At 35.6% G+C, this 21310-nt stretch overlaps 3 protein-coding genes across 3 annotated transcripts in view; 1 reads left to right on the top strand and 2 right to left on the bottom strand.

Annotated features, from left to right (window-relative positions):
- The window catches only part of LOC108577641 (decaprenyl-diphosphate synthase subunit 1), a 65333-nt gene extending 47424 nt beyond the window's left edge, over nucleotides 1–17909 (bottom strand). The window contains exon 1 of the mRNA XM_017940819.1: nucleotides 17748–17909. Within this exon, the coding sequence (XP_017796308.1) occupies nucleotides 17748–17903 (156 nt within the window). The 5' untranslated portion in view covers nucleotides 17904–17909. The remainder of the gene's footprint in view (nucleotides 1–17747) is intronic.
- Nucleotides 17910–18488: 579 nt separating this feature from the next.
- On the top strand, nucleotides 18489–19495 carry LOC108577624 (39S ribosomal protein L32, mitochondrial). The gene is made up of 4 exons (XM_017940800.1): nucleotides 18489–18582; nucleotides 18764–19012; nucleotides 19087–19229; nucleotides 19355–19495. Exons 1-4 carry the CDS (start codon nucleotides 18492–18494, stop codon nucleotides 19493–19495), a joined length of 624 nt encoding a protein of 207 aa, XP_017796289.1. The 5' UTR covers nucleotides 18489–18491.
- A 372-nt stretch (nucleotides 19496–19867) lies between these two features.
- LOC108577625 lies at nucleotides 19868–21237 on the bottom strand. The gene is made up of 5 exons (XM_017940802.1): nucleotides 21021–21237; nucleotides 20652–20931; nucleotides 20482–20573; nucleotides 20221–20410; nucleotides 19868–20151 (listed from the first exon to the last, which is right to left on the bottom strand). The coding sequence occupies exons 1-5, from the start codon at nucleotides 21225–21227 to the stop codon at nucleotides 19868–19870; spliced, it is 1053 nt and encodes a 350-aa protein (XP_017796291.1). The 5' UTR covers nucleotides 21228–21237.
- Nucleotides 21238–21310: the final 73 nt, after the last annotated feature.

The raw sequence follows: 21310 nt of genomic DNA on the forward strand, positions 1-21310 counted from the left end.
CCCAAGTAATCTGATTTATCCTGTTAATGTAGTTTCTGTTTAATGGCGGAAATTAGAAAGAAAGGATAGAGGATAAAATCGTGGGAAATGGGAATGAACAATTTTTTAATCGTCTGCAATACTGTCTTGTTTCAGTAAAAATGAAATGTACGATCGTGTATAATAGTATTTTGAAAGTGTCTTAATTCATCTCAATCGTAGCTGTATGCAGCTTCAAATAGGAATAAATTTAAAAAAAAAAGTGAAAACTAGCAATTTTTCAATTATATTATCCCGATAAAAATGAAATGGATGATCACATGAAATAATATCTCCAAAGTGTCTTGATTCATCTCAATCGTAGCTTTGTTTAGCTTCAAATAAGAAAGAATTAATAACAAACGAAAATTAGCAATTTTTCACTTGTATTATCCAATAAGAAATGAAACGGTTGATCGTACAAAATAATATTTCCAAAGTATCTCAATTCACCTTATTCACCTCAATAAGAAACGAATGTCAATAATTTTTCACTTACATTATCCAAAGAAAAATAAAGCGAACGACCATACAAAATAATATTTCCCACAAAATTACTCCCAACTTGTCCCTTAATTTATTTAAATCGCAATTTCATTTTATTTCACCTTGCGAACATTTATTTATCACCACGTGTAGTCCCGAGCCTGTACACAAAGAATGCAACAGGTTTCCAACCGAGTGCCTTTAACGCGAGGGAAAGAAAAAAAGAGTTGTCAGTAGTTCTAACCGACTCACCGATGTCTGATACTACATCAAGTTTTACTACTTCCGCGGTACTTCACGCACACAGGATTTCGCGTGGATTTGCAAGGCAATCCGGTGAAGGCGCAGGGCATTATGGGAAAGTGGCGTACGTGCCGAAAAGGATACGTACATGACCATGAATCTAGAGACCTTGGGGCATCAGAAATCCCATTTCACGAAGAATACGAAAGAGCCAGAGCCGATAGGAAGTAATCGCTCGGGTGGTCGTATCACCGACGATTCTTTCTTACAGATAAAGAAATTTGTTCATTCGTTGGATTCTGTTGAAGCAAAATGAGTACTGCATGGAAAAATCGACATCCTAGAATATTGGTAGGTTTATGACACGTCCGATAAATATGGTTCCGGGAGCGAACACCCCAGGTATAAAAGTGCACACTGTCACCACGCTCCGTGAGCAGTTTCTAATTGTGCGCCCGTCTTGTCTACGTCTTGTCTGAACATCTTCTAAAATATAATTATTTACCTTACTCCACACGAGTTATTTATTTAATATAACCCCTCAACAGATTCGGATGAAAATAACTTCGGTTCTGGATTGTGTCTAGAAAATCGATTAGGTTTATTTCGATATCTCGCGAACTTTGAAGGGTTTTCTAGTTTATTCGTGTTTCATTTAGGCGACTCGTATTTCAGATAGGAAAAAAAAACACGGAGAATTTAATTTGATCTGCTCCAGGCTTCTTGTACTACCTGGCGTATCGTAAATTCAAGAGAGTACACGGTTTCGAAAGAACCAGTGACTGGCTGGTTATTCCATTTGAAATATGCGTGCAGGGATTTCGTGCTGCACAGTTGCAGACACCAAAAGTTTAAATCGTTAAGAAAGAGCGTTCTTACTGAAATTTTTATGATATTTGTGATAATTCAATTAACTGGGAGGCGTTGATGTATATTTTTATATTTTCCAGTGTATTTTTGTGTTATTTTTATTTTAACATTTGGATACTTAATTTTGTCACGTTTAATAAGGAAGTCTAGCTAAGATATAAGAAACTTAAATGTGTCTTCTTGTTAAATATCTGAGAACACAATTTTTAATTTTCACTATTTTTGGTATGCAGACGAATTACCTATACAAACGAGAAATAAACTCCAATATCAGACATATTGTCACAGATAATGTTAGGGCTTGCGGTTGATCTTTCGATCGTTCAAGCTTTGCCGGTTTTTGCACCTGTGTGCCGACTAATGTTCTAAGGCTTCGGAGGACCAGTTTCTTGATCGAAACACTAAGTTTTTATTTTATGTTCCATTTTCTACAACTAATTCAAGATATAAATTCCACTGCGAAGTGAGAGGTGTTTCTCTTGCGAATGACCAAGTGCTTTTTGCGAGTTGCAAAGTGTTTCTCCCGCGAGTCGCCAAGTGTTTCTGCCGGAGCCTCTGCGGTTTCCCTCGAAGAAGACTCCTATTTTCCTAAACACACCCTGATTTTTCCTTTTCTAAATCACCAATCAGTTAACTCCGGTGCATCGCAACCTCCCTCCATTTCGCCCTTAGCGCGTTACCTTAGGTTGGGGTAAACAACGACCGGAGAAATTGTTCGGTGGACGGATGCGTGGGAATCCTGTGGAATCTCCGCTTTTCTAGGCTTTGTTAAAGTCAAGTGGCCCATCGACGTTGGCAAAAGTTTCCGTTCGGAGACTCCAGGATTTATGGCAGGATCTGGTCCTAGGGACTAAGTGTCGCAGGCAACGCAATAAACACTTGTGGTGTTTTGAGAAAGCGATATTTGCCTGCGACGGCGACCACTTGACTCGCTGCCATAAATGCGGCTACAGGATATGCCTTAACAGATAATGTTATCAACTAATACTAATAAGCGATAATGCATCCACTTTCACAATTCGAATGTTTCGAATGCTGTTTATATATTTAGATCACACTTCTGTAGACGAACGATTATATCACAGTCTCAATATTAATACCTTGAATTTCGTTTAAACTATTAACACGAAATATCTAAGATACTCGAGAATGTTTAACACAAAATCTTCAAACTTTCGAATAGAAAAATAGTATATTATAATTGAAATCACGTTAACGCGTTTATTTTACCAAAATTACTTAATCGTCAAAATTGAAACACAATATCTTGCATATCCTCAAGCCAAAAGCATTCTAACAGTTGCTCACGCGTTCCCCTAATACCAGTATCGAAAGACGAGCCTGTTACCAAATATCGAGTGAAAGCGATAATCAGGCCACATCACTGATACGTCAATTCTTGATATCGCTTTTCAAGGTAAACAATCGTTTTGTGTAGGAACGTTCAACGACACTCGAACGACGCGAGAGGAGAGCCGCGCGAAACAGTCTCAGAAACCGTGCTATTAGACGCATGGACGTAAGTACAGTTGGTGGAAGCGATAGAACGAAGTCGAAAATTAAAACATTAAGCGTATATAATTTGTGAATTGATATTTAAAATTTCTGCTTACGATCGTTCATTTAACCCTGAAAATTTTTATTAAATTACGGTGGAAGTGCGCAAAGGATTAAATTAGGGTAGAATTGCACGAAAAGTACACTCGTGACTGTACAGTGTGAGAAAATTTTCAAAGCGCCGAATATAGGCGTCAATAGCACTGAAAGGATTAAGATATAAGGTATTAAGCCCTGGTCACCAGCTGCCCAATAGTAAATTCCATATTGATAAAAATTAACCTATAGCTGTCAACGATTACGCAAGTATTCTCATGTTTCGGGACCAAAGAATCGATTTTCTTTCACGTACTAAATTTCTACGATTCTTCTAAAACTAAACGCATTATAAAAAATTCAAATTATAGTATTTCTTTCTATTAAAAAAAAAATCACAAAAATTGCCTACTTTTGGGGTCTTTAAATGAGAATACCTTGTTAAAAGGCGCAGAAAACATGATTTAAATATACCACAATGGAAGAAGCAATTCTAAGTTGACATGAAATGACACTAAGCAAGGCTGAAGCTCCCTATCTCCCTTGAATTACCGTTTTTGGTCATTTACCTTTGGCTTTAGTTTGCTAATTTGGTTAAGTTACGCGTACTTTGACGCCTGACTGATTTAACTGTATCTTCTCCACCGTATCGCTTCCACCGACTGTACCGTACGTAGCACGTAATCACGCTCAACTTTTACCGTGACTCGCATTTGGGTATCGAGGGCACCTGTACGCCGTTCCTGCTCGTTCCGTTGTATCGAAAGAAGGATGCAGCGCTACTTGTTGCGTGTAGTCGTTGCACTGAGCACGATCGTACATAACGTCTGGACGATATTTCTTTCTGAACGGAAAACGAGTCACAGACCCATTTATGATATTGTCGACGATTAACCTGATTACATGACAGCGTTGAATAATTCTCGACGCGGTGCGATTGCCATTCGTCATCGATAGAATAAAAATTAAAGATTCTGTCAGAGTTAGAAGCTTTTACTTTTTCATACTTCATTCTTGTCGTTCGTTTTGCCTGTAGTTTTTGAGATACTGTAAGAGGGAATTGATGGGAGGAAGTTTTGTTTGAGTAAGAACGTTCAGCTTTCTGTCGTTGTATCGTCGGTTTTCTAAATTAAGTTTTTCAGAAGTTGAATTTGAAATTTTCGTTTTGCATGCCAGAAATGTAGACTAAATGACTTAATTTGATACAAAATTCTTTATTTATTATATTACGAATTGATAATTCAAATATTAATATAAATTTTGTTAATGAGAATATATTTGAACATAAAAGGAAAATAGCATTTCCAATAATCGTTCATAAGCTTGTCCTCGCCATATCACTGATAATAACAAAACCGAAATTCTTTGTCAAAAAATCTCATTAGGGGTGTTTCTATTCATCACCCTGAAACAAAACGAAACCAATTTACCAACACCATAAAGATTGTCAAATCATCAAGCTACATTTTTACAACCAAAGTTCTACTATAGTAAAACATGAAATAAAACATTTCCACGTTTGCAACGATAAGAAGTACATCATCGATCATCGAGCAATCATCGACGATGTTATGCAACTGCACAGAAGAACGCAATATAATATTTATCTCAATACAGTTCCTAGTATTCAGCGCAGTTCAGCCGGCTGCCAGCAGAAAGGATACCGTCGGAATATCAAAACCCTCCGTCGAATCCTGCGTACGAGTCGGTGCAGCTGTCGCTAGACTGCGAAACACTATAGAAACTCATTGAAGTTGCAGCGGCGTGGCACGTACATACAATCTTGGAAATCAAATGAGCCAGTACCGGTCGGGGCGACGAGAGTAAAATCGAAAGGCGCGCATCGCCGGGAGATCCTTTGAGACCACAGCCACACGGGGACTTCCCCTTTCTCCCTTCCACAAACCGCGGACTTCCCCTCCGCACCGAAAAGAATATATTTCTGGACGTAGCGCATAAATTGACGGGACAGAACGTGACAGAGAACTCGTTGGACCTTGTAGTCGCGCCACCGTTCCGACTACGAATGAGCTTTTGCTGAAAACGATCGTATATGCGCGATGCGACGTCTCCTTCGACGCCTACAGGATAACTTGCCGTGCAGACCATTCTGTGAATTTGCATTTCAAAAAATGCGGAAGACACTGCACGGCGGCCGGCCGCGCGGATATCAAGGACGAGTGAGCTTTCTTGCGGGGAAACGAAAGTTCGATTAATCGAGGGAGGAGTGAGGAATAACTGGTTGAGCAGTTGGTATAGAGGGTAACGATTGGTTCGAAGATATCTTTCTCAGGATCGACAGTTCGAGACAAAGAACGACGCAGGAGTTCTGTGATCCTTGAGAGATCTATTTTGAGACGGGAGCTATTGTTGAGTCGCGATGATTCAATGAGACAGGATAGCAATTTTTGATGTAAACATGGGAAATTAACATGTTTAATTGTTTCACTTGGTTATATTGCATTGCCTGTTTAAGATCTTGGCGATGAGAGAAGAACGATGCGAGAGTTCTGTGATCCTTGAGAGATCTATTTTAAGACGCGAGCTATTGTTAAGTCGCGATGATTCGATAAGGCGGAATAAACAAGTTTGATGTAAAAATGTAAAATAAAAATAGTCAACTGATGCGATAATATTATAATGGTTTATAAACGAACGCGGATTATGTGCTTAGGAAAAATTGTCGACGTGATCTACTGGCGGATGTGTGTATGCACACTACTGCGGAAAAGTTGAATCACATCCGGTCAAATGCAGTAAAAGTATCTAACTACAGGAAAAAATAAATTTCGCTCTGTTGAAAAATTTGAAAAATGTTCAATAATTTTGTTAAAAATTATTTTAATAATTCAACATTTAGAATCAATTAGATAATTTTTCCATCTTTTCGCAAAATTCGTCAAAGTAATTCGGGTTTTTTTGCTCAAACTCTCAAGATTGAATTAAATTGGTTCAAATTAAAATTCCAATTAAATCATTCTTATCCCCCCGATAAAGACGAAACATTTTCAACTGTTGAACGTTCATCAATTCTGACATAATGGTTCTCAGCGGAGTGCAAACGCGGTCAGAAGTAAAGATTAGATTAGAAAGAGCCGCGTGTACACGTATACGTATGCACTGCTACTATTCTGACACCGATAAAGGTTAAAGCCTACGTATAAAAGATTCATTTCTTCATCTCATAACTTTTATACCTGAATTCCGTCTGGAATTTTCCCCCCCTTATTCACAAGGGATGCAGAAAAAAGTATAAATTTTTTGCCAAAGACACATCATCCAGACGATTTTAAATAACAGGAAGTAACAGGTTGAATTTCGGAGTCGAACTTTCGAGATGCTTTCCGGCGAAAAGTATCCCGCCGTTTCCATTCATTACGGGTCACACGAACGATAGACGAGAAATGGAGAAAAATTTACAAGTCTAATATCAGAAAGTTGTGTCGTAGCCAGAATTTCAAGGTAACTCCAAAAATAGTATCAATTTTCGATACTCTACGTGTGACACTCTTAACGCTATTTTCTCTACGCCTATTATCTACTCTGACTTCTTTTTCTCTTTTTCGTTCGATTTTCATTGTAATGCTTCAGACACGTGTTATTAGCAGGTACATCGACCGCGAGATTTCTATTGGGAAAAAAATTTACTCGAACAGGTTAAGGAAGTTAATATGGAAATTATGATAAAAAAAAAAAAGGAAAAAAAAACGCGAACAGTTGCTATAAATTACTACGTAGCTCTATAGAGTGAATATTATTGAATAATTAAGACAGTGTTATAACGTCATGAATACGCTTATAGAATACAAGTTTGGCTAGCACGTTGTAACTGTTTTAAAGAATTTGATTCAACGCTTGGCATTGGCTAATCTTCGTAATCCCGACACGATCGTGCCATTATCGTCCCGTTATGTCCCAAGAACATTAGGAAGGAAGACAAGTGCCGAATTCCAGCCTGCGAATCGGTTGCGTAAGAATCGAATGAATGACCGAGGTTCCTTGTGAAAAAGGAAGAAAAAGGTTGACTATAAAATTAAAACCGAGCAACTTGCTGATCATCGTCGACGATAAAATTATGCGAGTGTACAGCGGTGACCGAAGGTTTCTTCTTCTTTTGCCGCGGGAAAGATGTGAAACACGTTTGCTACCTTTTTTAACCGGAAATCGTTGTGACATTTGGTCAATGTGGAAACTAAAATCACGAAGTTGAAGAAAAAAACAGTTTTTTGTTAACTTTGAGAGTTGTGCTACTTTTTAGAACCGGAAATCATTGCGAGAGAAATTATTTAGAGGTAATTTCTAAGAAAATTAAAATAATGGAGCTGAAGAAAAATAAATTTTCATTAATTTTGAGATTTTTGCTACTTTTCAGAAATCAGTGTGATTTCACTTGGTCTGAATACAAAAACTGTGCACAGATCATTTCTAAGCAAATTAAAATAATCAGGTTGAAGAAAAAGAAATGTTTCATGAACTCTGATACTTTTGCTGCTTTTTAGAACCGGAAATTAATATTAATATAGTCTACAGAAACTATGCAAAGATAATTTCTAAGCAAATTAGAATAATCAAGCAGTAAGAAAACTTCATTAACTTTTTTTTTTTATTTATATGTACATTTGACACTTTGAACCCGGATGAATAATTGCACACTTTTCTTCGAAGAAAGGTGATACAAGCAGTTCTTAATAGGTTCACAGATTTGACTTACCAAAGTGACAAATTGTAGAGGAGACTTTGACGAATAATTTAAGCAAATTATTCCCGCGAAAGGACGGTAAAAAGGTGAGAAGATAGAAGAATTATTCACGCGTCCGGGAATCTTCACAAGTACCCCCGGTGTTTCACGTAACGATTTCGCAACGAGATGATTATTTACCCAAGGCGGTGGATCGTATGCGTTAGTCGACTTTTCTTTTTGCAAAGTAAAAAAGGGAAACACCGTAAGAGGTTTGCGGCGAGAATAATGCATTTGATTGATAGGAATGCAACTGCATCATCGGGACGAGGTTATGTTAAAATCGACGTGTTTAATCGATTCACGGTGGATATGCAATATTCCATAACAGTAATTTGCAATCATCCTGGTGCACGTTTGCCGATTCATATGCCGGTCTTTCGTGCAAGATCTGTCAGTTTCGTCGTTCCCAACGCCTGACACCGGCGACGAATTCAGAGACGCCGTATTCATTCATGCAAGAAACGTATCAATTGACGCACTCCTGAGGAGCCGAGGATGATTCATAAACGCTCCCTGAATGGGGTACTTATCAGGCTTAGATCTCGTCTCGACACTGTTCGTAGATTTTCATCTAACGATTACAATCCTAGTATTTTTCTGAACGATTTTTGGAAAATATCGACAGTACTTGGATATCGTTGCGAAAAAGTAGGCTGCAAACTTTTCTTTAGCCTAACGCGTTACTCTACATACCGGATTTACATTTCTACGTTGAAAATTTCATATTTGAAAGAACTTTGAAAACATGAAAATTTTGTAATTTTAATTTTTTAATTTTGAAACGCCAGAGTGGACTGGAAACTTTTCTTCACCCTAACGCGTTATTCTCCACTACAAATTTACATTTCTACGTTGAAAATTTCATATTTGACAAAAATTTTAAATCAGAAATTTTTTTTAATTTTAAAACGAAAGATTTTGCCACCGTATTCAAATCCGCCACAGCGTAAGGGTTAATACCCGCGATTATCCTCCGACACTTCAAACTTTTTCACTTCGCGCTGAAAATAAAACGTAAAATATGCAAATATCCTAGAATTACAGGGCATTAACCTACAATGTTGTATCTTTATACGTTTTTGCTTCGTAGCAACCTGTTTCGCTATGAATTTTTGCATTCCACAAAAACTACGATCGGCTCATCCTGAAGCTATCAATTGTCAGTTGCTGCCAGGCAACATCGTGGCGCAGCATGCGGAACCAATTAGCAACGTTCAAAGTTATCAAAAGCGGCATCGCGAGACATGCAAATCGTCGGCGATCATTCGACATTCCCGCGTGGCTCGTTGAATTTTCAGGAATGTCCGAAATGTCATGGAAAGATCATCGTCGATCACAATTTTACAAACGACGTTGATCCTTTCGGCTGGATTAGAATCGCGCTGATACCGGTTTTCTTGCGGGAGAACAGGTGTGTCACGTTCCTCTGCACAACGCGGTCGTTCTCTGCAATTGTCTCTCTAGCCGAAGAACAACCTCAAAGCTTACGTTACTGTAAATTACACTACGATTATAACGATCCGCAGGAAATCGTGCTCTCGCTAAACATTTCTCTTATGTCCTCGCGCGGCAATTATCCTACATTGTTGCACGGCCTAAGTGGGATATATGTATTCATTAAGTCGCGGTGTTCCACGCTGTTTCTTAATTCACGATTATCCTTGCACGGTGGTTTACACACGTGTGTAATTGTTGCTTTATGTTTGAAATTATACGCATGATCGCTCGCGGTTAGATGGATCGTGTTGAATGAACGATCGTTAAGCGGTGCATCAAGGATTCCACGGAGGGTCTTGTTGTGTCGTGGGTTCTGCGTTAGGAGATTAACGTATGACTTAAGAACTAAATAGAGGCGATGATGAATCGAGGCGAGGTGAATTTTAGCGGGGATGTAGAGGTGTGTGTGTGTGTGTGAGTGCAAAAAAATCGTAGGTGTAGTTAATGTTTTGTATTTGAAAATGAAATATTTGAGATATTTTGAAATATGAGATATTTGTGGGAAATAAGGTGTGAGATGGAAGTAAGAAAAATGTGAGTATAATTTTTAACATTTTTAGTAACGATCATGTGCACAGGGTAGCCTATGCATCGTTTTTCACATTATAAAGTATATTTTTTCGATATTCTGTTAATTTTTAGTAAGTTTCCTTAGACACTCGTATAAATATTCCGATTACACGATAGAACGTAGTTAATTTTAATTCGCAAAAAACGTGTCAATTACTCATTAGAAAATAATTATGCAACAATGTGCAATCATTGGTACGATTGTTGCAACTTTTATCCTTAGCGAACGTTTACTTTCAACAGCAAAGACATGAATGTAATATAAATACGTGAATACAGTTCCTACATATGGTGATCACTGGATCAAATAGATCGTAACTATTATCAGAGATCAATGTCTAAGTTCTATATGCATACCTTAAAGAGTGTTATATTTTCTTACGCATAATAAGATTCTATTCTATTTCTAAAATTGCAATGCCTCCATTCACGAAAGCAATTTTTTCTTCTAAAAATCTAATTACCTCTTTTACTGAAACATTGCAAATTGATCAGTACCAAACATCATAGTTCATAGTAGGTATTACTAAAACATGCCAATTTCTCATACAGAATTAAATTAAAGATAAAGACTGCTATTTCAAGAAGTCATAAACGAACAATTTATTATAGTTTTACTTCGGAAATGCATATACTAAACGTTATGAGCTTGTAAAATTAATTGCAACTATTATACCTAGATCAACTATCAAGTCTTCAAACTAACACGTTCTCGATACTCTAATATTATCGAAATGATCGACACCTGCTCCTCCTATTTAAATGATCCACAATATTATACTTCAATACTATTTAAACGATCTTGAATTTTATATTCCAATGCTACTTAAATGATCTCCAATACTATTACATTTAAATGATCTCGACTACTACACTCCAATACTATTTAAATGATCTACAATATTATACTTCTATGCTATTTAAACGATCTCGAATTTTATACTCCAATGCTAAATGATCTCCAATACTATTACATTTAAATGATCTCGACTACTACACTCCAATACTATTTAAATCATCCACAATATTATACTTCAATGCTATTTAAACGATCTCGAATTTTATACTCCAATGCTACTTAAATGATCTCCAATACTATTACATTTAAATGATCTCGACTACTACACTCCAACACTATTTAAATGATCTACAATATTATACTTCTATGCTATTTAAACGATCTCGAATTTTATACTCCAATACTATTTAAATGATCTCAAATTTTATTTTTCAATACCACTTAAACGATCTCGAATTCTATACTCCAATACTACCTAAATGATCTCGAAATCTATTCTTCAGTACTATTTAAGTAACACCTATTCCTCCTATCGAAATACTATTTAAACGATCTCCAATACTATTTAAAAACCACCTATCCCTGCCATCGAAATTATTTTTCCAGACTTCACAGAAGAAGCTCCCGAGACTACTTCCTGAAAAAGGAGCGCAGGTAAAGTGTACCTCGATGAGTGACCTAGTACCGCAGAATCGTCCGTTACCTAAGCAGTCATCGTAGACGTCAGCCATGCTCTTAGACGGTGTGGACGTTGATCTCGACGACGTTTATACCACTTCTGTTCTCACGCAAAAACAAGAAGCGAAAGGTGCAGAAGAGCAGGTGATCTGGACCTAAATCAGTGGCTTACATTACATACTTTTCACCGTTACGCGCACTACCGTCGCCAGTCTGTGAATTTCACGGTCTGTGGCGACGATACTATTATATAATTTTAAATACGGAAAAATGTTGCTTCCTATCGACGACGATAGATAAAAAAATGTTCGTTACACCTTTGTGTAAAAGGTTCGAACAGTAGAACAGAACTGAGATTCTTCGCTGAATTTTTAGTCAATTTAAAGCTGAATTTATCACAACTTTAACTAATAGTTAATAAAATAAATAATATAAATGTAAATAAAATAAATGACAGTTAAGAAAATAGTTAGCAATAGGATAAAATATTATTGTAGATGAAATTATTAATACAGTAAACAATTTTTGTGTTATTTCTATCATGTTTAACGATCCTTATGTTACTAATGACGTTTACATGTATTTTTGTTCGTAATAAATATTTTCTCTATCTCTAGAAATTACCGAGTAAAACTCATCACAATGGAAATTTTCAAAACGATACGCAAAAGCGAAAGAAACGTGCACGAAGATTTCCAAATGTTGGAAAAAAACTCGCTCTTCATGAATTCAACACCTTCAACGTCCAATTAATCCTCGACGAACGTTCAAAGCAAGATAAGAGCTTCTCCGAGCGATCGTTTCCTCAATTTATGTAACTCGGTGTAACACAAGTGAAAGAAATCCTTTTATATTTTTCTTTCAACAGATCCCACACGCGCCTGTACAGAATCATATTTCTCGAAAGCTATATCCTTTCGTCGTTACCGCGAACGTCTGTCCACGCTCAACTAGGCATTCGTGACAAAATTCGAAATCTTCCTGCGCAACGTTTGCAACAAACGAAACGCGATCTTCTCGATGGTAGAGCTCGCATTCTGGTTCACCAGGTTCACCGCTCGTTCTCGCAATATTCACCTGAACTTGCGAAATCATCCTCATGTGCACGTTGCACGTCGATCATTTCGTCGATCGGATCGACAGATAGCCACGGAGGAATTAAAAAGGAGCCGAGTGTAGGTTGACGCTCGCGTGTCCTCTGTCTCTGCTTGATCCATGATCTTTCCTTTCTGGTTTCTTTTTGTTTCTGGTCGAGGTATTAACTAGATTTTGTTTTTATCAGTGGAAATAAAGAAATGTTCGAGGTACTATGAGAGAGCAAAGAGAAGGTTTCTCAGGGTGGATAATAATTTGAAAATTATTGTAATTTTTGTGGTATGCAAAATTGTGACCGTTTTAGGGGCAAGGTAATGATCTATCGTTACTATTGTTACTTGTGGAAATTCTCGTCGTAACGATTTATCGTTACCACTTTTTATTGTCTACCGTCGCTAGATTGTAATTGTTTGCAAATTAAGATGATAGGATCGTATGTAAGATATTTGTATTAATATTTATTTCTTTGGTTTTGGAGTGAACGCTGTCGTGGTAAAAGTGAATTGTGAATATTGTTGTCAATTGCACCGGTGTCTTCAGTTTTTAATTCAACAAATTTTCCATAAAATTTTGAAGAAACGAAGTTTTCAAATTTTAAGGAATTTTCAGTGATTTTGCTGGAAAAATCCTCGTCGATCGTAAATTGATCGACTCTCTATGTCAACTTCTTCAATTCCTAGTTCAACAAATTTTTCGTGAAATTTTAAAGATTTTAGAGATTTTGTACAAAAATCATCTAAGCTTTTTAACAAGTGCTCCTTAAAAATCACTGATCCTAAAAAAATCATCGATGGTAAATTGATTGACTCCCTATCTCAAGGAATTGCATTTTGGCAAATTTCTTAAGTTTCTCATTTCCCATGAAATTTCAAAGATTTCAGTGCTTCCGTATAAAAATCCTCTGAGCGTTTAACGAGGTAACTAGCTCTCTATCCTGATCGGCACTTCCATAAATCACTAATTTCTATTGAGCAATCATATACGAATAATATCTCGTGTCGTGTCTTTCTAGAACAAATAACAGTACAAACTAAATTCATCTTATCGAAGCTTTTTATCGAAGGATTAGGAAAATCGAACCGGTTCTCCCACATCGGAACAATCTTACTTCGTCATTTGAACACCTCTAACGATCGGTTAATGATAACATGTATTCACGATGGTGGTTCGCAAGAGGGAAGCGGATACTGCGTGTATTACCAGACAGGCGTTTTGCCACGCTGATCAGAGAGGTTGTTTCAGAAATGTCTCTGGGAAACTGGCAATTTTCTTGTAAGTGATTGTTAGTTAGCTGTGTTAAGCGGAATGATTACGAAAAGTGTTTATATTGAATACATTACGAACATGTTGTGTCAATACCGATTAAGAATAGCATTTTCTTGGACGTTTAACCCTTTCACTATTACCGACGATTACAGTTGCTCTTAGGATTTTTCATTATTTCTACTGTTTTTCGATTTTTCATTATCTCCATCATTTCCATAGTTTGTCCTGTACTTTCGCGAGGGAAGTAACCCTCGAAAGGAGAAACTCTTAACGCACATCAGTATCAATGCGTCTTCATGACCTCTATGAAGCTTGCAATTCCTGCGAAACGTTGGCAAACTTATCCACCAGAACACAGTTTACACCTGAAGACCACGGAAACAGTATAAACTGTAACGAAGAGGACCGTGAAAATCTGCAAACTCGAGGATAACAGATCAGGAATTTAATTCTACAGGATTAATCACCGAATTAATTTCAATGCACCACTGCGTTTTCACAGATACAGTTTTGTGGAATATAGTGCAATATTACCTGTCTGAATTAAAACCCTTCCAACGCGCAGAAGGCATAAAGGCAACGAAAGGTGAACGAGTGGAGGAAAAAACGGTGACGAAGTGAAGGTTCGCAAATGTCACGAATGCTCGATCATTTATGATGTGTACCTTGCAGAGAGTAACGCAATTGCTGGTAGCGAAAGTATGAAACACGATAAGATACAACGGCAGCCTTGAATAAGGCCTTGAATTAGTCTAATTGCATCTGGTTTTTATGTGCAATTTTTTCGAACGAAAACAACCAACTGGACGTGATGTCGAAACAAAGAAACAGAAATGTAAACTTAGCTACGCTAGTTAAACGAGAGAAAACTAATAATAAACGTACTTCCAAAAACAAAGTATTGCAAAGAGGTGTGTGAAAAATAGAAATTGAATTTTTATACATAGGAAATAAATGTTTCTGATAGATTCTAGAGATCACTTGGACAATGGACGTTTCAATAGTCCTGGAAAATAAGCGAATTTCCTCTGAAGATTTGAAAAACTTTCCTCGAATACAAATTTTACATTTTTCACATGAAGAAGAAATCGTCGCATATGTGCAACCATCGCTTAGTTTATTAAAGCCTTTTTCGTTCGAGCAACAAATTTTACATTTGCATCTCGAAACATACACGTTCAAGACAAATTCTTCACAAATCTTATTTCTTCGCGATTTCACCAGTGTCTCCTTGAACTTCCGATAATGCTTCCAAAAAAAGAAATGAATTCTACCCAATATAACGATACAGACCAGTGGCTCCCAAACTTATTTTCCCAGAGAGGCCTTCTACGATCTTCCAAAAATCGCGGACACCGTAAAAATGAAACGAAAATTGTTTCTAAAATAGATTTTCCTCGAATTTCGTTAAAAGACACCTTATCTCGAGGAACCAGAAAATTTGTTCGTGGAACCGACTTTGGGAAACATCGACGGACAGTTGTGTTTCGTGTGAAAAATAATTGATTACGGTGTGATTAACGATATCTCGAAGGAAATTAGGCCGAATGGTTCAAAAAGGCCGACGCTGGTTTTCTATGTTAATTTATGGGCTGTCTCATCGAATGCAGTGCGCAGTAATTTAACAACAATCGCATTGTAAAACTATTCATGCATTCCTGTGCGTGCGTACACACGTGCAACGTTCACGAGAACAGAATGCCAAAAGCACAGACGCCGTGCGTCAATGAAGGAAATCTCCCTTATTGTACGCAAGATATGGAGAGTGACGACGATTGGGAAACGAGATTTGCAAATTGAACCGGTGTTAATGACCTTACATTTGCATTAACAGAATCCCTTCGAACTATACCATTTCTATTAACAAAGCAACACAGACACTATAGACGAAAAGTTCGAAATCAATTTCTTTCCCGATTCGTTCAGTCTGAATATGTCTTTCTGCCGAAGCGAACTGGTTCTTGAAACAATACGAGAAACGAGGAGAGGAAATTTTTCGTGCAAAATATCAGAAAATGTACGATTCTAAATTTAAATCACTTTTATGGGAAATTGCACAACAGTTATTTTGACTGCCTTTTGAATTTTCGTATGAATAACTTTTTAACGTTTGTGTAAAACTGAGACTCACTACACAGACAGTTTTTGTTCAGTTCAGTAATAAAACGATAGGAGCAAATATATGAATAATTGAAATATTAGTAAAAAAAGAAAAAAGTATCCAAGACTATATAACCTGTTAAAGAATAAAATCGTTGCAACGAGTATTTACTGAAATGAATAATACATCATAACTGTGTAAATAAAAAAGCGATTGAATTACAGAGTACTCGAAATTTTGTGAAATTCTGAAAAGCATCTTGTTTGTCTAGAAGAAGCGTAAAACATCGGTTGGTGAATCAGTTAGTAAGAGCAGGCATTTATACGCGCAGAATACAGCTGAACAAGCCGAGAAAGTCAAGAGCGTGGATTCCATGGGTTAACCATGCTCGAAGAAAGATATCTCACGGGCCAGTTAGCCTACTTACGAGAAGCGAGACTTGAAATTCGTCCCGGCGTCATCGTGACCGGTTCCCACTTATTTCGATAATATTGACCATCGATGGACCACGAAATAGAAGAAACGATTCTTCTATGTGAAAAACGGCTGAACAACGAGACATCGTTTACCTAAGACTTGCGTAATAAGCGTGGACGAACTATAGTAGTGATCGACGGGCCGAACTCGTCTCTTCGATTTGCGAGCTATTGAAAGAGATTTCAAAATCCGGTCTCTGTGTCACTTTCGAGCAGAGAAAGTCGTGCAATTCATTTTACCGTTCGCGAAACGATTTATGGAAAACTTTCGTTAGAGATCGCTAGGGTGCTTAGAAATTGAAGTAGAATTAGAAATTGTTTGTGTGAGAAATTAACGTTGTAATGTAGAATAATGTACATATCTAGTGTGCTTCTAACGTTGGATTATTATCAGCGTCTTTGTTAATGTTGCATAATTTTTTATTTGTATCTTTGTTACGTTAATATATCAGTTTTAAGTGTTTGCATTGCGCGACGTGCACAGAACAAATTCAAATTTATCCTGCTGCGCATGCGTTTAACGATCGAGCACCGCTGGTACAGTCAAAACCAAGTTTACGAAATATTGTAAACAAAATTAGACGATATTGTGGTAAAAATATTGCTTTATAATTGAAAGTATGATTTTTCGTGAGATTCTCGTTAGGAATTGTTAACGTTTTTTCAACGCGATATTGTTTGATAGTTGCAATGTGACCAACGTCAGTAGCAGACGCCAGCTAGGTCGTCTGCTAGAAACATCTGACAGCTCATGTGGATAAAAACGTGGTCTTGCGAATTTTGTTCGTAATATTACAAACGTTTTACTTTTCGTTTCATGAATTTACATTTACAACGCAAAAGTTTTAATGTAAAGATGAAAAGCATTTATTTATTTCGCGATAATTCAGACTTAAATTTCTTGGTAAAGAAACATGATTTACCGACACATCGTGCTAGACATTATGTAATTTACGAAACCCAGAATATTAACTGCAATTCTTCATTTCGTGTTATTTGTCAATACTAGCTATTAATGTGCATCTTTCCTCTTGAGTATTTGCCAGAATTAATGTAATAACCTAGAGAACGTTAAATATAATACCGGAACAAGACTTTTATGTTTGAAACGAAACCAGGTTATGTCAGTAATAACAGAGAAATTACTCGTGATATATGACTGAAAATGAATGAAACAGAGGGACTTCATGCGTATACTATAAAATACTGATACTATGCAATCATACAGATAGCTTAGAATTGTGTTGCAACTATGTTGATTATAGATAATATTTTTCTCACACCAAACGGTATCAAGAAGTAAAATTAACATACCTGACAATGTTGAACCAAAACACTGGTCGGATGTTCGATTCTGGGTCGTGACGTGACACATGTCGTCGAAACTTTCCTTCGTAATTGGGCGAAATGTCCAAACTGGCACAATTTCTCTGCACGAGCACAGAGCCTACTCGACCCTATACACGCCATAGCGAAAACTGTAGTGAGCCGAGTCACACGACTCATGAAGACTTTCGAGTTCTATTAGTCCCCACCGACACTTCAAAATCACTTCCCCACCCACTTTTCCCTTTCCCTTCCCCACTTGTAAATACACCTGCTGTACGCGGCATTAATCAGAACAGTACTACAAATCGTGAATAATTTTGATCATTGAGTACTCTTGAAGACAGCATTGATAACCTTTCAAAAGAATGTCAAATTGAAACTCTATTAGCGACCTCTCTTTATTTCAAATCTGCAATAGTATTTCTAACATTCAAATTTTTAGCTATAAATTATTTAATGATTACTTTGCATAGTAGCTACTAATAAATATTTGTTGTACAGTTTTTCCAATAATTTGCAGTATTTTTTATGAATCAAAGTATTTTTTGTGGAAATCTATCCCAGTAGTTTTAACGAAATTTTAACGAAGCAAGATTATATGTAAATGGAATTCAAATAAATAATAATGAACTTTATCAATTTTTACATTACGAGAATTAACCTTAAAATCCTTTCGTCATCCTTGTTTCAATCTATAGTAATTTTGATATTCTATGGTTTACATTAAACATGGCGAACAGTGTTTTTAGTAGGTTATATCGTGCATTTCAAACATTTGATCAAGCAATTGATATTATTTTAGGTCGTAGTCTGCCACCAGGTAACTAGACAAGTATTTTCTTTATTCGAGAAATGCAATTGTATAATACAATAAGAAATTAAATGTTTTCATACTTACTAGTTCTTAACCTCTTCAAAGTGTTACGAATCTGAATTGTTTACAGTTAGTTAAATTATTATATTTTACTATCATTATCATATATTATTTACATTATATCTAGGAAATTTATGTGCAATTGGTTGTAATGCTATAAACCAAGTCCAACCCAAAACTTTTCCTGCACAATCATTAAAGGATATTTTAAATGATGCATTTTTATGGGCTGTACCTAAGAAACGACGAAGTCTAGAAAAGCGTCTTTGTAGAAGATTTGGTATTCCTGAACTTCATTGGAAGCCCCCTGTTCCAAAAACTAATATTTTAATGTGCAGAAAGTGTGGTCATAATCATGAAGCTAATACATTATGTGGTAAGATATTTTTTTCAAATTATAACGTTATGTATTTACCTTATGACACTTTTCATTTGTTCAAATTTTCATAGGATATTGCTATGAAATAGTCAAAAAAGAAACACAGATAATGCAAGAAGCTATAAAAAAGTCATTGGGATTAAAACCTATAGAACAAGATGTTATAGTGTTATACGAAGGAGAAAAAGAAGAACTGCAAGATAAGTTTTGGAAGGTATTTAATTTATGTACATATATATAATTATAATATATACACATGTTACCAGAATTTATAATATATACATACTGTGAAATCTTTATGATGTCATTAACATTATATACAATTACATTTCCATATAGAACCAAAGAATTGTAGAATTGCCCAAAAAAAGACCTGAGTGGTTCCACCAGAATTTACTTCAACCAACAACACAAGACTCAGCTGACTTACAAGATGAAAAACCTGAAGATAGTTCTTCAATAAATATAAAAAATGATTAAGTAATTATTACAGTGTATAGTACGCTATTATTTATGTTAAATCATTTTAAAAGGCGAAATGAAAATGAAAAATATTAAACAAATTTTCAAAAACATTTTTATATTTTAAATCTTTTCTTTGTAATTTATGAACATAAAAATAAGTGCAATATTGACAATAATCATATTCTTCACTATTTGTGTAATAAGTCGTTATATTATTTTTATACATGATTTATAATGAACAATTTATAAAATTCAATAATCAAAACACTTCTAATCCTATTAAGATTAACAGACTTTCAAAAAATGTATGTAGTATTTATATTTACTCTCTGTCTGTAAAATAACACAATAATGTATAAAAGTTTCTATAAAAATCAAAGGTCATATTCACATGTCAAAACCATCTACTTTATTAAAATGATCCAAAACATGTTCGTGAAATTCTGAAAATGAAATAGTTTTTCCATAAAACAATCCACATAGTGGACAAATTTTATTGTCTTGGTCTATATTATCTGTTGAATTGGAACATTTGTCCAATGATAGACTTGGAGTTTGAAGACTGGTTTGAGTTGCACCATGTTCCTTAATACTCTCATTGAAACTAAATTGTGTACTTGCTTGACACAACTTTTTATTTGCATTCATGCGACAGTTATTACACATTAATCCTATGAAATGGTACTTGAAGTTAGATTTTTTTAATATGATTATACTCATTGAATATTGCTCATTTATACCTTCTTTCTTTTTCTTAAAATTCTGTAGCGCCCTTTTTAATTTAGTCTGTTGTGCTAATAAAGTATTTTTCATTTGTGACAATCTAATATCATGTTGTTTTAACAACTCTAAATCTGTATCAGAATCTTCTGGATAAGTGAAGCCAATATTTCGTAAGTCCATTTCTGTGCTATTTTGTAATTCAACCATCTACACGAATTGTCAAATATAAATAGTTGCAATTTATAAATAACAACTTTATTATCTTATGATTTATTTACCTCTGCGTACTGCTGTTCAAGATCAGATTTTTCTAACATAATACTCTTCATAAGTTTAAGTGATATTTCCTCTAAACTTTGTTCCTTTTTACCTGAATTAAAATACATGTAAAACCATGTAATTTGATATACACAATTGAATTATAAATCACATACATTAAAATACAAACCGTTATATACAGTTAATGCATTTTGCTCAGTATTATCTTCTTTAGTAGAGTTAGAAATATCACAAAGACTATAGGACGTAATATCTGATGATTGTGCTGCAGAATGTTGTTTAAGTGTAGCAGAGATTTTTGTCAATTGACTTCCTAAAGATTTATTTGTTCTTGTTAATTTAGTTAATCTCTTCCATAACTGACGATTTTCTCCTGCTACCATAAAAACTTGATGAGTAAGCTGAGATTTCTGTTTTCTAAGCTCTTCTATTTTTTCCTGACAACCAAACTATATTAAAGCATAACGCATTAAAATGTAAAGCAGAAATATCTTACACATTAGCTCACATATTATACGAATACCTTTAAGGTTTGTACAATTGTTTCCTCATTATTATCATTAGGTTTTGTAATGGCTGCAGACTCATACTTTCCAACTTCCAGTCTTAAACACATATTTTCTTCTTCAACAGTAGATAATCTTGCTTCTAATTGTTGACAACGTTCATTCATAGTTTTAAACGCGACCAATAGTGCATAGTAATTGCTAAATTTATCATTATCTAAATTTTCTGATTGTTCCATGTTATTCACAGTACAGCAATATAATTAGCAAAAGTGAAAATACAATTTCTCAATTTGACAGTTACTGCAATTGCATTTTCGTC

Source organism: Habropoda laboriosa, unplaced genomic scaffold, assembly GCF_001263275.1.
Source record: "Habropoda laboriosa isolate 0110345459 unplaced genomic scaffold, ASM126327v1 scaffold718, whole genome shotgun sequence".
Lineage (NCBI taxonomy): Eukaryota > Metazoa > Arthropoda > Insecta > Hymenoptera > Apidae > Habropoda > Habropoda laboriosa.

Coding starts and splice junctions, on each gene's coding strand:
- LOC108577624 (XM_017940800.1), top strand. CDS start 18,492: ATGGCGAACAGTGTTTTTAGTAGGTTATATCGTGCATTTCAAACATTT. Junction 18,583..18,763: donor AGGTCGTAGTCTGCCACCAG/GTAACTAGACAA, acceptor CATTATATCTAG/GAAATTTATGTGCAATTGGT. Junction 19,013..19,086: donor TGAAGCTAATACATTATGTG/GTAAGATATTTT, acceptor AAATTTTCATAG/GATATTGCTATGAAATAGTC.
- LOC108577625 (XM_017940802.1), bottom strand. CDS start 21,227: ATGGAACAATCAGAAAATTTAGATAATGATAAATTTAGCAATTACTAT. Junction 20,932..21,020: donor ATAATAATGAGGAAACAATT/GTACAAACCTTA, acceptor GCTTTAATATAG/TTTGGTTGTCAGGAAAAAAT. Junction 20,574..20,651: donor TGCATTAACTGTATATAACG/GTTTGTATTTTA, acceptor ATTTTAATTCAG/GTAAAAAGGAACAAAGTTTA.